The 17,132-nt window shown below is 40.3% G+C and overlaps 1 protein-coding gene across 4 annotated transcripts in view; it reads right to left on the reverse strand.

Moving 5' to 3' along the window:
* Window positions 1–17,132, reverse strand: part of TRPC3 (transient receptor potential cation channel subfamily C member 3) — a 71,947-nt gene that overhangs the window by 37,633 nt on the left and 17,182 nt on the right. For all 4 annotated transcript variants that reach the window (XM_027567280.1, XM_027567279.1, XM_027567277.1 and 1 more), the window contains exons 2-3: window positions 12,582–13,353; window positions 5,707–5,895 (exon numbers count right to left, since the gene is read on the reverse strand). In XM_027567280.1, coding sequence (XP_027423081.1) covers window positions 5,707–5,895; window positions 12,582–13,353 — 961 coding nt within the window. The remainder of the gene's footprint in view (window positions 1–5,706; window positions 5,896–12,581; window positions 13,354–17,132) is intronic.

Consider the following 17,132-nt stretch of genomic DNA (forward strand, 5'->3'; position numbering starts at 1 on the left):
CCATAATCTTGTTTTCTACACCGGTGATTGAGATCATAATACAGCACCATATGGCATCTGTTGTTTGCTTTTAATCCACAGAAAGAAAACACAGTTTCCTCCAATGATTTAAAATCCTAATACAAGCACACAAGGAACAGTTTTTAAAAGAAAATAAAACCAATATAATAGTAGTAAGTGAAGGCAAAGAAGCTAATCCCCTTAGGAGATGAGTTTTGCTGTTTTCAATGACTTCAAAATAGGGCAGAAACCTTTATCTCTTAAAACTGTTTTACTTCCTAAAAAAATCTCTTTGTGCTGCCACACCAGTCATAGCAAGCTGAATAAAATTTGTATGCAGTTTCCTAACTTCAGTGGACCAATAAATTGAAACCATTACAGAAATAATACCCTTATTTGAGGTTTTCTGATTTAAAGGGAAAATGCTTGACATACAAGAAAAATCTCAGTCTTTCAGTGGAATAAAACTACTGGAGCATAGAGAACAAACTTTATTCCCTGCCGAATAACTGAGAGAGTATAAACTGAGCCACCAATAGGGGCAACTGATAAGTTTCAACTTAAATAAAATCCACATTACACTGTCTTCTTTATCAAATTAGCTTTTCCAAGAACTATATTCACGGGAATACTGTTGTACAGAAACATGGTAGGAACACTCTGTTTTTGTTTTTATTGCTGGAGCCACAGTTTATAATATTTAAAAGCAAATATTCTTGTGAACAGAAACTAGGTCATTCAGCTTTTTAAAGTTCTCTGAATTGTGAAGAACTCTGCTGTATAGTAGAGATTGGCACAACATTGTAAACCAACCATGCTTCAAAAATATAAAAATTTTAAAAATACTGAAAACTTATACTGCACATGTTTTCTGTATTTCAAACCTACTAAATACAAAATGCTGCTATCAGGAGACCCGCTGTTACCCCTCCGTGCCTGGGCACACACCCAGCAGAGGTCTGACATGCAGAACCCATTCCCGCTCTGGCCAGCACATTCAGCCCAAAGTCTCTGCAGTGGATTTACCACTCTTTCATTGCATTGCTCAATTTCTGGACCTTCTTTGCACATTTTCTGCAAATACAGTGGATAATTTTAGGTGTCTATATTGCTGCATATCTCTTTTCTACATGATCTTTCCATAGTTAAACCTAATCTCACTGTTGGAGGAAAGAGGAAGAACTCAGGAAAGTTCTCCTCTTTCTCAAGAGGTTGATTTTCCAGATTCAACGGTCCATCAAGTTCTGGTATCCTTTATCTTTGTCACAGTCTTCCTTACAATAGACAAGGCTCACTTGAGGTAGGTGTTATTTCTATGGGTGGGTATGGATTGATATTAATCCACCAGTCAGAACACAGAGGTACAGTCATAATTAGAGCTTGGGACTTTTGGGGGGCAAATAGTCCATTACTCTAATTGGAAAACAACGAATGTTTTTGCCTAAAAGTTACTTTTCTTGTACTTATTTTCAAAACAACAAATTTCACCCTCCACTCTGTTCCATTCTCTTTTGTAGAATAATGTGTGTAACTACAAACAGTAACAACATTTACTATCTTTCAGTTGTCTGAGTTACCTTAGAGACCCCTCAGAAGTAACTCAGAGATGAATAATCTTCAACATCCACTCCCTCATAGAGAATGTCTTATTGTTTGTCCCCCACCAGTACTATATGATTGTTCATTTCACTAAAAGCACTGAGAATTGTAATTTTTTATAATTTTTAATTTTTTAATAATTTGAGTGAGGGCAGATGGTATTTATATGATAATATGCATAAGCTGAAACTCCAGTACTTTGGCCATCTCATGCGAAGAGTTGACTCATTGGAAAAGACTCTGATGCTGGGAGGGATTGGAGGCAGGAGAAGGGGACGACAGAGGATGAGATGGCTGGATGGCATCACTGACTCAATGGAAGTGAGTTTGAGTGAACTCCGGGAGTTGATGATGGACAGGGAGGCCTGGCGTGCTGCAATTCATGGGATCGCAGAGTCAGACACGACTGAGCAACTGAACTGAACTGAACTGATGCATCTCATATTACTAGAGGGTTTGAAAAAAAAAAAAAGAAATTTTTAAATACATTTGTTAGCCATTTGAATTTTCTTTTCTGTGAATTACCTACCTATAGAAGCTTTTTGCTTATTTTTCTATAGACCTCTGGAAATTTTCCCTATGAATTTGTTTGTGCACTTTGGTTATTAAGAGTATCATTCCCAGGATTTCCCTGGTGGTCCACTGGTTAAGAATCTGCCTGCCAATGCAGAGGACATGAGTTCAGTCCCAGGTCTGGGAAGATCCCCCATGCCTCAGAGCCCACATGCCACAACTACTGAACCACGCATTCCAGAGCTGATGCTCTGCAAAAAGGGAGCCCCGAGCACCGCAACTAGAGAGCAGCCCCTGCTTGTGGCAACTAGAGAAAGCCTACATGCAGCAATGAAGACCCAGTGTGGCCAAAAGTAAATAAACAATTTTGTTTAAAGGGAAAGGAATGACCTGTTTAAAAACAAACAAACAAAAAAGACTATCAAGCCTCTAAGTTATAGTATAGAAAAAAATTTTCCTAGTTTGCCCTTTACCTTTTTTATGATCTTTTTGATGTATAGAGGTTTTAAGTTACATATGGTCAAATAACTTATATTTTTGTTTTCTATTTTTTCTCCTGCTTTTATACTGAAAAAATCTTTTCTCACATAAACGTTAAACTCATGTTCAGACTTCAATTCAGATCTTTTGTGTTTTCATTTTCTTGATTAACTGTCATTGAGCCTCTAAGGCCTGGGGTGAACTCATAGTGATTCCTAGGGAAGACCTAAGCCCTGGGAACTCTGAGCTTAGAAAGAACTCAATAGACCCAGAATCACAATTGGAAGCAGATATTAGAAAGATGGTAGAAGAGACATCTTGAGTTTCTTAGGGGATCTAAATAATTTAGCATTATATAAAACTGGTTTCCTTGGTGGAATTATGGACTGATTTGAATAAATATGCTTATTAAATTCCAAGGGGAAAAATTTCACAACACAGTATTTTGAAATCCCAATGTCATGCATGTAGCTATGCTCAATTTCGGTGCCATAGTCTGTGGAGTTCATGAATATTACAACCCAAGATGTTATTTTACTAGGGGACTAGAAAGGAGATGATGGGAAAAGGAAGTAGCAGAAGTGGGTGGAAGTATTTTTGCTCCTTGCTAGATGGAGATGGGTGAGTGTTGAGTGAAGAATGAAGGAATCTTCGGAGAGAAAGAAAGAGGATCTGGGGCTTTGTGGGGCATTCCAGAATAAAGTTCTTATATACATTTATTGGGTGAAGATTCCAAATAAAAGATTTTAACTAATACTCATTTTATAGCATAAAATAGACAAAACCAGAAGTATGTGCAAAGTCCTAAATCTCCTTTCAGTTCCAGATACATTTTGCTGTTGTTTTCTGGTGGTTAACTGACAGGAAATTTATCATTAACTGACACCTCATACATTGTAACCCTACACATCAATTCATTTAAAATTAACATGCAAGAAGACATTCACTCTGGAAGACAGTTTGGTTAACAGAAGCACAACTGTAGATGAGCTGTCTCTGCTAATATGACACTTTGAAAGCAATGACAAAGAACCAGTGACAACTGAAATCAATTCTCTCCTCTCAGGAGCTAAAGGCAAGAGATGCCTGTTGTAAGGTCTGTGAATAAATGTCTAGTTTTCTAAAAACAGTTTAATATCAATCTTGTTCAAAGCTATCTTTTTCTTCCAGTACAGCAAAATGTCAACTAGCATGCTTGCTCTGAGAGGGGCCAGTGGAGCCAATTCAATTACCTTCTTACTGACAACTTCTTGAAAAGTTATTTTACACCAAAATTTAATGAGAATCTTCACATTTCACTTCTTATTAAGTAGAGGGGAGATCTGTCATTAATTGCTGACTATAATTTTGTGAACACCACAATGTGGAAGTTCTCTACATTGTGGTAGAACTGTGTGTACACACACACACACACACACACACACACACAGATTCCCCCATGCTCACCTGCTGCTAGGGTGCAAACATTGCCCTAGGTTCCCCTGGTCAGAGGCATGTGTGCATACCTCTGATTTGGAAGGAGCCTTTTACAACAGGCAGGACTCAGGAAGTCCTTTCTGTTGGTAGGAAGCTGACCCTCTGCAGCAGAGGCAGAATTGTTCTGTTTGGGTCAGAGAAACCTCCTTACCAGGTCAGTTCAGGGCCTGGCTCTGGGCAAGGTTTCTGCAAGCACAGCTTAGATAATCTTGCTCTTCCACTTCTCAAAGATTCTGTGAGCCTGCTAATATTTCTCACTCAATTCTTTTCTGTTTAAATTGGCTATAACCTACCACTAAGGACCAAACCAGCACAATAAACATGAAATGTCTTTGATGACTAAGAACTGAACTTAAGCATCATCATTCTTATTTATTTATTTTGACTGTGACAGGTTTTAGTTGTGGATTTAGTTCAACAACGAGGGATTGAACTTGGGTCCCCTGAATTGGGAGCACAAAGTTTTAGCCACTGCACCATCAGGAAAGTCTCAAGAGTCATCATTCTGAGAATGAATTTTCAAATGCAGAAATGTGATTAGCTAATAATTACTGAGCTATCACCAGGTATTAACACTATGTCTGTGCTAATTACTTTACTTGTATTAGCTCACGTAATCCTTAAAATAACTGAAATAGTAGTTGTCTCCACTACCAATAAGCAGAACGAGGTTTAGATTGATCAAGAGGTTTGTCCTGTCACACAGAGAAGACAAGTCAGGACTTGAACTCTTTCAAGTTAGCTCCAGGGTCTGCCCTCTTAAACACCACACCACACTGCAGGAACAAGAGAAGAGTCCACTATACACAGACTGACCAGTTCATGAAACCAGATCTGCTCCTGACAATAGCTTACTTTTTCATGATTTAAAGTATAAAAATTCAAGTTATGTAAAATATGCATAAATGATTAGATTCTGAATAGCTGAGATTTTTATTATAAGTGGAACAATATAACTATAATTGATATGAACTATTTAAAGCCCCACACAAGTAGCAAATACATACATGTGACAGTTCTATCTGCAATATCCAGAGTAAAAAAGTAAGCATAATTTTTATTTTTTTGGCAACTGCATAGAATTCCATAGCTGTATGATCTTAGACATGTCATTTAAGTCTGGTGAACCTCAATGCCCTTATAGAATAGAAGTCTCATCATCAAACACCTATTTTATAGATGAGATGGATAATTACAAAGGCTTGTCACAAGGTTAACACTAGAACATATGCAACAGTGCCTTACAAAAATGTATACAAGTAACAGATTTTATTATCATCAACCACATTGCTATGAGCAGTTTACAAAGTTCTTTTGCGTATCTTAATCCACTGAAATCCCACCAAAACCCTGATACAGGTAAGCGGTATTATTCTCCTTTTATATGAGGAAAATGAAATGTTAAGAAGTTTTATGATTTATCCAAGATCTGACAATGGATAAAAAGTGGAAAAGATTGGAGCTGGGTACTTGACTCACAACTTCACCATGATACCATTTAATCTATTTCATAAAGGAAAAACATCTTTTTGTCAATAACATCTATTTTTATTATTTAAAAACCTCTCCTAGGATTATGGCATAGTTGATATTACATGTTGATTCCAATATGGAGCTGGATGAAAGTAGGCCACTCACCTTTTTGACTTCATACTTGATGGCAAGTTTGACCCGACTCAGGGAAGCTTTATGCCTGTGCATTTCCAGAGGATCTGCCGATTCCAGGTCTCCATTCAGAATGGCTTCTACCTCTTCTGAGTCTCTGCAAAGATCCAGCACACCCACCACGAAGTCTTTGCATTGCATGGAGAGCTTCCGATAGTCATTCTAAGAACAAGAGGGTTAGAGTTTAATGCAGAGAATGTGCTGTAGTTCAGTGGAAAGTGTTCAGGGGTTTTGTAAATTAGAAAAAGTCTACCTAACTCTGGGCAGGAAGTTTTAGCCCCCTGGTAAATGCAAGGTTTGTTGAGTTAGATACCAGCTGGATTTGCTTCCACCTCCCTCCTTAGCCAGGACCTAATACATATAAGACAGTTCTGAAAATGGTGTGCAAGCAAGTGACTGGTTTTCATTAAGAAATAGTGGTTAAATGCTTAATGCTGAAAGGCCAAAGTATCAAAGAGAGTTATGTCTCTCTTGTACAGATAAACAGTAGTTTTCTTAAAGCCAAAACAAAGCCATTTCTAAGATGAAAATTCCTTAAGTGGCGATCTGACATAGAAAACTGACTATACATGAAAATAACCTGTCTGGTTTACTATCCATTGCCTTATTGGAGACAGCGCTTTTCAAACTGTAGTCCTCAGGCCAGCAGCCTCAGTAGCACCTGGACATGTGTTGCTGCTGCTGCTAAGTCGCTTCAGTCGTGTCCGACTCTGTGCGACCCCACAGACGGCGGCCCACCAGGCTCCCCCGTCCCTGGGATTCTCCAGGCAAGAACACTGGAGTGGGTTGCCATTTCCTTTAGAAACATAAATTCTCAGACCCCACCCAAGACATCCTGATTAGAAACTGATGATGAGGGGCAGCAATGTGTTAACACACTCTCCCAGCGTTTCTGACATACAGTTGTGATTGAGGATGATGGTTTACAGTGAAAGCAAAGAGGAGGGTAGGTGCCAACACAGGGGGTATTTTTTTCTTGTTGTCTGAAGGGCACATTATCATGTCCTGGAGAACTAGAAGGAGAGAAATGTCTGATTATATATAATTGAATTCTCAAGGGTTGCAGAATATCAATACCTGAGAGAAAATTTTTCAGGCCACTGGAACTAACACCTTGCTAAAAATAATCTGTGAATCTTTAATTTCATTAGCATATTTATATAGTGCCATGGACTGGTAGAAGGCATTTGTCAGAATTCCTTGCTACCTTCTGAATGGAGCTCTATTTCCAGCCCATTGGTTCCAATCCAGGTGTTAATGACCATCTCTCAGGAAAATGCCTAACTTCTGCAACCCCCAGCTCCACTTCTACAACTTTCACTAAAATCAGGAAAATGAATCAGATGATAATCTAGTTTGGTACACATGAGGAAAATATAATTCCTCATTTCAACATGTCCTGACATATTGTACATGTCTAATAACTGGGTAATATTTAGGATGGCAGAATTTCTAGGTTTCCAAATATCATACTTTAAATATTTAAATCATCTTCATACAACATGAAAAATTTCCATTTTTCCCCTTAAATAATTAACTTGATTTGATGCGCAAAAATCACCGCACCAACTAAAATAAACAAGAAAAGGAAAGACTGTTTAAAGGCTACACAGACTAGAATAGTTTCCATTTCAGATATCAGAAATTCAGATAAAGAAGAGTTGCAGTTAATCCTTTTCCCCTCAAAAGGGAACAAATAAAATGAATAAAAACTTCAGTCTTTGGTTTCCATTCAAGTTTGGTACCATGCAACTGATAAAATTAATAAAATGTTCAATCTCTGGTTTCTATGCAGAGTGTCAGTTAAATATCCATCTGCCTTCCATTCCTGGAAGACTAATGAAATATTTTATTATAGCATCCAGAAGAAGTATTAAATCCACGTCTGTTTCCATATAAAGCTCTCCTTTTAGTACATTTTTTAAATGAAATTTCCTCCTGTTACTCGGCAGTTCAGACTGTTCTATAAGATTTGATACGACACAGGATGGCCAATTCCCCATTGATCAGAAGTAAAAAAAGACTTTTTTCTCTTCTGGAATAAAACATAGAAACCACTTCTGCAGTAATATCCAAATAATAACTCATTATCTTTAAAATTATAACCTGTAAATTATCTGATATTATAGAAAGCTTTGTGCTTTTTTAATATCCACTAAAAGATCAGTCAGGAAGCAAAAAACAAGTAGCAAATTGCAACAATAACACTGTTTTCGTAACAATTTAATCATTTCCTCCTGGAAGAAGTCTGCTATCCAAATACAGAAAATAATCAGAGCTGGAGGTAATGGCGATTTCTTCTATTGGGCTTACAGAATGCCATTTCGCCAATATATGCAGAGCTCCCAGGGAACTCTGGCAGCTGACTCTGTCAGTTCTACCATGAGGTCCTGTCTCTCACTACTTCACAACTTAGACCTTTCGTCTGGTCCAAATTTTCTAATGATTTTCTCTAAATTTAGTTTTGCCTGAGTATCTTTATTGTGTGACTTTTCCATTACCATGGTCCTCCACAAATTTACCAGATGGGTCTGCAGCCCACTTTATAGAGCAGAAACTCAAAACCCGGAAGGCCTGCTCAAGCTAGAGGAAGAACAGTGAAGCCTGGGCCTCGTCACAACCTGTCTACAGGTTTCAGCAGGTTTTTAACGTTCATGGTTTAATCCCTTTTTATTCTTAACAGGAAAACTGAAATTCAACTCTAAGCAGGTTTGCTCCTGTCAGATCCTTTCCCTAATAATAAAAGAGGCAGGACAGTGCAGTGGTTAAAAGGATAAATCTGAAACCAGACTTCCTGGATTTGCATACTGGTTCTACCACTTCCTGACTTCCCTGGTGGCTCAGATGCTAGAGCATCTGCCTACGATGCGGGAGACCCGGGCTCAATCCCTGGGTCGGGAAGATCTCCTGGAGAAGGAAATGGCAACCCACTCTAGTATTCTTGCCTGGAGAATCCCATGGACGGAGAAGCCTGGTAGGCTACAGTCCATGGGGTCGCAAAGAGTCGGACACAACTGAGCAACTTCACTTCACTTCCTTCATTTCACTTCTACCACCTCCTAGCTGTGTGACCTTACAGAAGGTGAGAACTCTCTGATGAGAATAAACCTATCTATTATTGCTGTTGGGTTTCCCTACTGGCTCAGGTAAAGACTCTGCCTGCAGTGTGGGAGACCTGGGTTCAATCCCTGGTTTGGGAAGATCCACTAGAGCAGGGCATAGCAACCCATTCCAGTACTCTTGCCTAGGAAATCCCACGGAGAGAGGAGCCTGGCGGGCTACAGTCAAAGGGGTCACAAAGAGTCAGACATGACTGGGCAACTTAACACCACACAGCAAATTATTGCTGCTATGAGGATTAAATGCTTTGAGTGTGCTTGGTACACATCAACTACAGAATTGCTTCTATGTTACCAGGTATAGCATGTTACATAGAAGAGCTAGAACTGGGACTCAAGGCACCCAAATCTAGGCTTAGCAGATGGTATGTTGGCTATTGTCTTTGTTTTCTCACTTGTAAAATGAGAGGTCTGTATAGGTGGATGATTCCTAGAGTATTTTCCTACTATCAAATGCTACCTTGCTTTTGGACTACATTTATTTTCCTCTTCCTTAAAATCCCATGGACGGAGGAGCCTGGAAGGCTGCAGTCTATGGGGTCGCTGAGAGTCGGACATGACTGAGCGACTTCACTTTCACTTTTCACTTTCATGCATTGGAGAAGGAAATGGCAACCCACTCCAGTGTTCTTGCCTGGAGAATCCCAGGGACGGAGGAACTGGGTGGGCTGCTGTCTATGGGGTCACACAGAGTTGGACATGACTGAAGTGACTTAGTAGTAGTAGTAGTACTGTCCTACTGTGATATAACTTGAAATTGTTTTTCTACTTTACAAAAGGAAAATCTGAGGCACAGGGAAAGCACAATGCCTTTTTTTAAGTGCATCATTGATTCAGAATTAGGAAATTTCAGCTTAATAAATGGCTAGCTTCCTAGCCACTGACATTTGGAAGATGAAACATGGAGCTCAGCCTCTCCAATACTCTGTTTCTCAGAATAGCTTCAGACAGCATTTGCACATTGAAAATACTTCTTTAATAACCTGTCACCAAGCTGTCCTCCATTCATCTATCTAAATCTATATCCTAGAATGTCCAAACTTGGGATAATGAGCTTCATATGTTTTTGGCACCATGCTGCCTGTACTCTTCAAGGACCTTTGAAGACTGCACGATGGCTGAGAACCTTCTCTGAAGCACCTAAGTGACGGCAGTCTGAGGGATGAGATACTGGGTCTTACAGGCCACTGATAAGATGAATACTCATATGCATTTGAAATGGAAAAAAAATCATGTCTTTTTTTCAAGGCTAGTACTTTAAGTTCAAAGTCTTTACGGAAAGAATATAATGAACACCATGGAATAGGGCAGATTAAGTGACCCTGACTTAAAAAGAAGCTTCACTTTCTGCACTTTCAAGGGAGGCAGTCTCTGGGTCAGTGCTGTGAAAGCACTATTTTTTCTGTCTAAAGTCCTGACAGATGGACATGAGTGTGGGATGAGAAGGCAAAGTGATGAAAAGCAGACAGATAAGAAAAGTAAAGGATAAAAAATAAGAAAAGAATAACAAGGACAAGTGAATATGGGAATGAAAAGGTACATTTAGTCAGGAGAGAGAGACCTGTAGTCCTTTGAGATCATAACTTACAAAGACCTGTCTGTATCTTGCTTCTTATATGGTTACACTACACAAACACCTTCCATATAATTCAGGAAAAAGGAACCATGAGATTTTGATTTGCATATCCTTAGATAGCTGGCAGCTTTATGAATGCTTTCTTAAACCCAGTTGTGCTTTCTCCTTTTTTTGCCTCTTCATTTGTAATCATTTCCCACCTTTGAAAGGTTATCAGAGGTGACTTTTTATGTTAGGGTAAAGGAGATTTCATGTATTATCAATATGGGTTTAGTTGGCATCAAGGGGAGAACTATGAATAACAAATTTTCTTAACATTACTTCACTGAGGCTACTTCTCTGGGCAGAATTACATATGTCACCATCTTCTGTTAATTATTAAAACATAATCTAGGAAAATATTTGCAGAATTTCTTATACAGACTTTAAGTACATACCAAGCAAAATGCATAAAAACAAGGTTTGAGTGACCCTTGGAATAGTAAAATAATAAAGTTAAAATTACACTTTTTATAAGTGAAAGTGTTAGTCACTAAGTCCTGTCTGACTGTTTGCAACCCCATGGGCTGTAGCCCACCAGCCTCTGCTAATCATGGGATTCTCCAGGCAAGAATACTTGAGTGGGTAGCCATTCCCTTCTCCAGGGGATCTTCCCCACCCAGGGATCAAAGTCGGGTCTTCTGCATTTCAAGCGAATTCTTTACCATCTGAGCCACCAGGGAAGCCCATACTTTTTATCACTATGATGAAATAAAGTGACATTTAGACTTTTATCTGAACACGCTTCTATTCTTTTCAAACAGAATTTGAAGTTAGGAATTTGCTCTACCTGAGTTCTGAAAAAAAAAAAAATTTCATTTTAGGTATAAGGAAATAAATCTTTTCAAATACCACATAAGGAATCTTTTCAAAGGGAATAGATAGATATAGGTGATACTTATTTTCTTCTTTGTATTTTCCCACATTTTCCAAATTTTTACAATAAATATGCACAGCCTTCATATTAGAAAGAATTTAATGAAATAACAAATAATATTATACTAAGGCCAGATCTCCACCAGCACAAGATGAGTGTTGATGGATGTCGAGGAAATCTGGTATATGTGGAAGGGGAAAACCCCACAAAACTTTCCTACCGTTTTCTTTCAACTAGTTAACTTGAATTATATTGCTAGTTGCATTTGTGTGGCTCTCAATAAGTATGAAAAACTGCAGTAAAACCTAAAAAACAGAATAATCACTTTTTCTGTGATCTGACACCACAACATAAAAAAAAAAAAAAAAAAGAAGATTAACTCAGCATCCAAAAACGAATTCAAGGAAATGATGCCTAGAATCATCCTCTTTAGTGGATAACAGGAACCAGGAGCCTGCTAGAAAACAGTCTGACTTTCACCAGATCTACAAAGTCTCCTCCTGCCCTAGATTTAATAGGCAGAACCATCTGAAATGCATAGGAAAATGTAACAATTAAAAAACATTCCACTATTAATGTATAGTTTTTAATAAAAATAAATAATACTGTTGACTGGAGATGATGTCCAAAAAAAAGTTCACTCATAAAAAAATCTACTAAAGCAAACCACTTTTCTGTCTTTACATTTCTGGGTTGACCTAATGGCCACAGCTCACCATTCTGAATATTGCAGATTTCATTTGTGGATTTCAGTTGCAGCCACTTTTGTCATAAATAAAATGACTTTAGTCATTCATTTAAAATTTTATATTAGTCTTTTGACTTTTAACTAAAGGGATATACAAATGTTTGGGCCAATAAACAGTGCATGCAAAACTATTTCTATATTGGGTGCCACCATACAACTACAAAAGAGGAAGAACTGGGAAGCAAGATCATAGCTAAATCCCTCCTTCAACAAAACAGAAGTCTCGTGTACTATTTAACACCTATCCAGAACGCAGAGCAGCACAATCATTACAGCTCTCTGATTCAGTATATACCCACTTCTAAAACAAATTTATCACAGCACCGGGCTGAAAAGAGAAAAATCATCAGATCATTTCTGAACGACGCTCCCAATCCCTTGAGATTTTAGATCCACTGGACAAAACTGATTTGGGAGCAGACTGCAGAAGGCACCTCGCCGGGAAGTGGAAGAGCGCGCAGAGCAGCCGCGGTGGAGCGCACAGCTTACCTTGAACTCCTTCTCTATGTTGGCCAGCTTGGCCAGCTCGTTGCTGAGCTCCAGGGCAGTGAGCACAGGGTCCTCGCTAGACAAGGACAGATAAGCTGGACTGGCCAGCCCCTTGTAGGCATTGATCCTTGAGCGCGAGTGGCTGAAAGAGTCGTGCCTCTGCTTTTCCGTGCAGTCCCCGCACTTGCAGAAATAGTCATGCGGCCGCTCGATCCTGGCGCCCTTCATCAGCAGCATATGCACCACCTCGTACTTCTGGCAGTGCGCCGCCAGGATGATGGGGGTGATGTCCGGGGAGAAGCGTGTGCCGTCCTCGTCGTAAGCGTAAAAGTCGTCGTCCTGCAGCTCCTGCTCGCAGGGGCTTAGGGTTAGGCGCTTGCTGGCCGCGAACCCGGGGTGGTTGAGGATGGCCTCCACGATGCGCACGTAGCCCTTGCTGATGGCGAGCAGCAGGGCGTCGCCGATGCGTGCCAAGTTCTCCTTCTTGAGCAGCAGCTCGGTCACCTCCAGGTGCTCATTGCCCACCGCCAGCTGCAGCGCGTTCTGGCCCATGTAGTCCACGCAGTTGACATTCAGCGTCTTGGACTCCTCCAGCATCTTGCGCACCACCGGGATGTTGCCATACTCGGCGGCGTCGAGGAAGCGCTCCTCCTCCGCAGTGAGGCTGGTACCCCGGTCGTTGAACATGAAGGCCGGTCCCCGGACGGCTTGGCGCCGGCCCTTCTCCCGCATCACCGTCTTGCGCCTTAGGGATGGGCTTTCCTCCATTGACCTAATCAGCAGCAGCAACAACAACAAAACCCCAGCTGTTGAATATTAGGGCATATTGCTTCTTCCCACATATCGCTCCATTTCTGCAGTACAGGTCACACACACGGCAAATCTATGGCCTGAGGACAGCCAGGTCAGACGCTAAGACTCGCCTGAAGTTTTACACCTGGACCTAATAAGGGCTGCTGGAACCCAGAAAGCAGAAACCCTTCAGAACAAGAGTTCTTGTTCTACAGAGCAGCCATCACCAACCTTTTTGGCACCAGGGACCTGTTTTGTGGGAGGCAATTTTTCCACCAGGGTGGAGGGGATGGTTTCTGCACATTACATCATATCTATTGTGCACTTTTATAGCTCACCTAATGCCCTGGCTGAGCTGACCCGAGGTTGGGGTCCCCTGCCATAGAGAATGACATTCATAAGGAATAATAACATAAACGATTTCCAGGTCTCCCTTTGTGACCCTGGTAAAGACAGGACTCATCATACCTGTGGGAATAAAGTTAACTGCTGCTTTAAAAAGTCTTGAAAACAGGGGCAAACAGGTACTTGTCACCAAAGCACTACGCTTGAAGGCTAAAGATATTAAATTTTCAAGAATTAGGCCAGAACAATCCTCCTAAGTCATTGCATATTTTTAACTAAATAAGATCATTGACACACACACACAAAGTCCAGTATTTAGGCCAAGTACTATCTTTCAGGATCTTAGATTTTCTATCTTTTCTATTATGGGTATCCCAACCTACTCCCCCACCCCCCAGAAAACTTAACAAAATTCTTTTTTTTTTTAACGACACAGACAAGATTTAGCAATTATAAAATGATAATTCAGTCTAGATTTATCCCAAGGACGGAGGAGCCTGGTAGGCTGCAGTCCATGGGGTCACTAAGAGTCAGGCACAACTGAGCGACTTCACTTTGACTTTTCACTTTCATGCTTTGGAGAAGGAAATGGCAACCCACTCCAGTATTCTTCTGGAGAATCCCAGGGACAGAGGAGCCTAGTGGGCTGCCGTCTATGGGGTCACACAGAGTCAGACACAACTGAAGCGACTTAGCAGCAGCAGCAGCAGTAACCATAGTTGAATATTTTTATTAAAAATAAAATTTATGCTTAAATTAAAAAAAATCTTCATCCCTTAGTTGACAAAATTTTAAAACATATAAGTACATACCGGCAATCATTATATTATAATGTTTCAGAAGCTAAATAAATGCCATAAGTTTTTGCGGTTCAGTCCCTAAGTCAACAGTGTCTGACTCTTTGCGACCCCATGGGCACCTCCAGGAGCACACCAGGCTCCTCTGTCCATGGGATTTCCCAGGCAAGAATACTGGAGTGGGTTGACATTTCCTTCTCCATGAGATCTTCCTGACCTAGGGATCGAACCCACATCTCCTGCATTGGCAGGTGGGCTCTTTACCACTGAGCCATGAGGGTAGCCCAAATGCCGTATGTCTGACCACTATTAGTAGGTGTGATGTGTAAGAATAGTGGAGTGAGATGTGAACTATGTGGTATGTGTGGGAAACCAGGAGGTTCAAGGCTGGCTTGAGGAGGCCTGTGTTTGTGTGTGGTTTTTGTGCTGTGTGTATGTGCCTTTGTACAATGATAATTTTTAGGTGGACAAGAACTAGGAAATAGCATTCACTGAACTGCATAGAAGAGACATTTGTTTCAAGAACAAACTCTGTAACAAGGTGTTTTTTTTTAAAATCTTAAAAACATTGGCATTGCAAAAAGTTGACATACTCACTTATTACATTAGTGGTACTGACTTCATTAGATCAATATTTTACTATTAAACTGGCACTCTTTAAATGGCTAGAATTTCCATCTTGTATAAATGATGAATTTTGTGCTTACCATTGATAATATATTGACATTATTCATGACTACAGAATATATATGCAGAATATGTTAAGTCTGTGGAATTCCAATCTATCCCAGATGGGTTATCTTTGGGGAAATAAACTCATTATCAAAGTGTCACATCTGACTAGAATGGGGTTTTTTACCTAATGATTGCTACCCACAAAAAGAATCACTCATAAAAGCCTACCTTTTGTCCCCAAAGACAGTGATCTGAAAATACCAAAAAATGTTCTTTCAAAATTTTTTTATTTGCATTTCTTAGTAGTTTTTTTCTTAGCATCTCTTCTTCTTTTGGAACCTATACCTCCATTTTGTGCATTTAAGCCAAAATGTGGGGTTTTAATACTATATAACACAAGTCACATGAGTCATTTTGATTTTATCTTTAAAAGATTCTAACACTGAGTTAAGTGTGAAGTAAGATTTTTCAGCTGGAACAAATTATACTGCTATTTCAAAATAAAAGTACTGACAATACTACTTGTTTTCATTTGTAAATCCACATAAGAAGTGTCTTTTTTAAAACCTTTCTTTACAATATTAAGATATGCTTCATTAATCCAGACTAATAAAATGGTATGAGTCACAATCAATTCCCCCACAATGCATAAACGTGGCCCAAATCTCAGATGGTCTTAACAAAGCATCTCCTCCAGGATGAGAAGTAAAAAAGGGGTAAGGGTGAATGGGAGAGGATGTCTAACTTTAGTAATGCTAACAATAAAATCATTTTGCCAGACATGTTTTTACCTTTAAATCCCCATGTCACGGATTGACTCATCTAGCACCGCAAGGGTACATCAGATAGGGCCTTCCTTCTGGTAAGAGCTTTGGGGAACCACTGACCTAAATCAATTGCCCTACAAGCACCAGGTGCAATTTCCTTCATAGCTGATACAGATGGCTGGTAACATTAGATCGCTATGGACTGAACTGTGTGCCCCTACACATCCACATGTTGAAGCTGTAACCCCCAATGCAGGCTTCCCTGGTGGCTCAGTGTCTGAACCTTCCTGCCAATGCAGGAGATGCAGATTCGATTCCTGAGTTGAGAAGATCCCCTGGATAAGGAAATGTCAACCCACTCCAGTATTCTTGCCTGGGAAATCCCATGGACAGAGGAGCCTGCCGGGCTACCGTCCATGGGGTTGCAAAGAGTTGGACACAACTTAGTGACTGCTGCTGCTAAGTCGCTTCAGTCGTGTCCGACTCTGTGCGACCCCACAGACGGCAGCCCACCAGGCTCCCCCGTCCCTGGGATTCTCCAGGCAAGAACACTGCAGTGGGTTGCCATTTCCTTCTCCAATGCAGGACAGTGAAAAGTCAAAGTGAAGTCGCTCAGTCATGTCCAACTCTTCTCGACCCCATGGACTGCAGCCCACCAGGCTCCTCCGTCCTTGGGATTTTCCAGGCAAGAGTGCTGGAGTGGGTTGCCATTGCCTTCTCCACAACTTAGTGACTAAACAACAACAAAACCCCCAATATGGTATCTGGAGATTAGGTCTTTGGGAGGTGATCTGGATTAGATAAGGCTATGAACATAGAACCCTTATGGTGGAATCAGTGCCCTAAGGAAATAGAGAGTTTGCTTCTGGCTTCACCGACTCCTTGTGGAGACACAGTGAGATGGCAGCCATCTGCAAGAACCTGACCATACTGGTACCATGATCTCAGACTTCTGGCTTCCAGAACTGTGAGAAAATACATTTGTGTTGTTTAAGCCACCCAGTCTGTGGTACTAAGTTATGACAGCGTAAGCTGACTAAGACACTGACCATGCATCTTAAGGCAAAAAGGGTTTTTTTCATGGTTTATGAAACAAACTTTGGGTTCTTAGTAATTGTCCAAACACTCAAGCAGATAAAAAGTTCTCCCTAAGAGGTATTTTTCCACCCAATGAC

This window comes from Bos indicus x Bos taurus, chromosome 17 (assembly GCF_003369695.1).
Source record: "Bos indicus x Bos taurus breed Angus x Brahman F1 hybrid chromosome 17, Bos_hybrid_MaternalHap_v2.0, whole genome shotgun sequence".
NCBI lineage: Eukaryota > Metazoa > Chordata > Mammalia > Artiodactyla > Bovidae > Bos > Bos indicus x Bos taurus.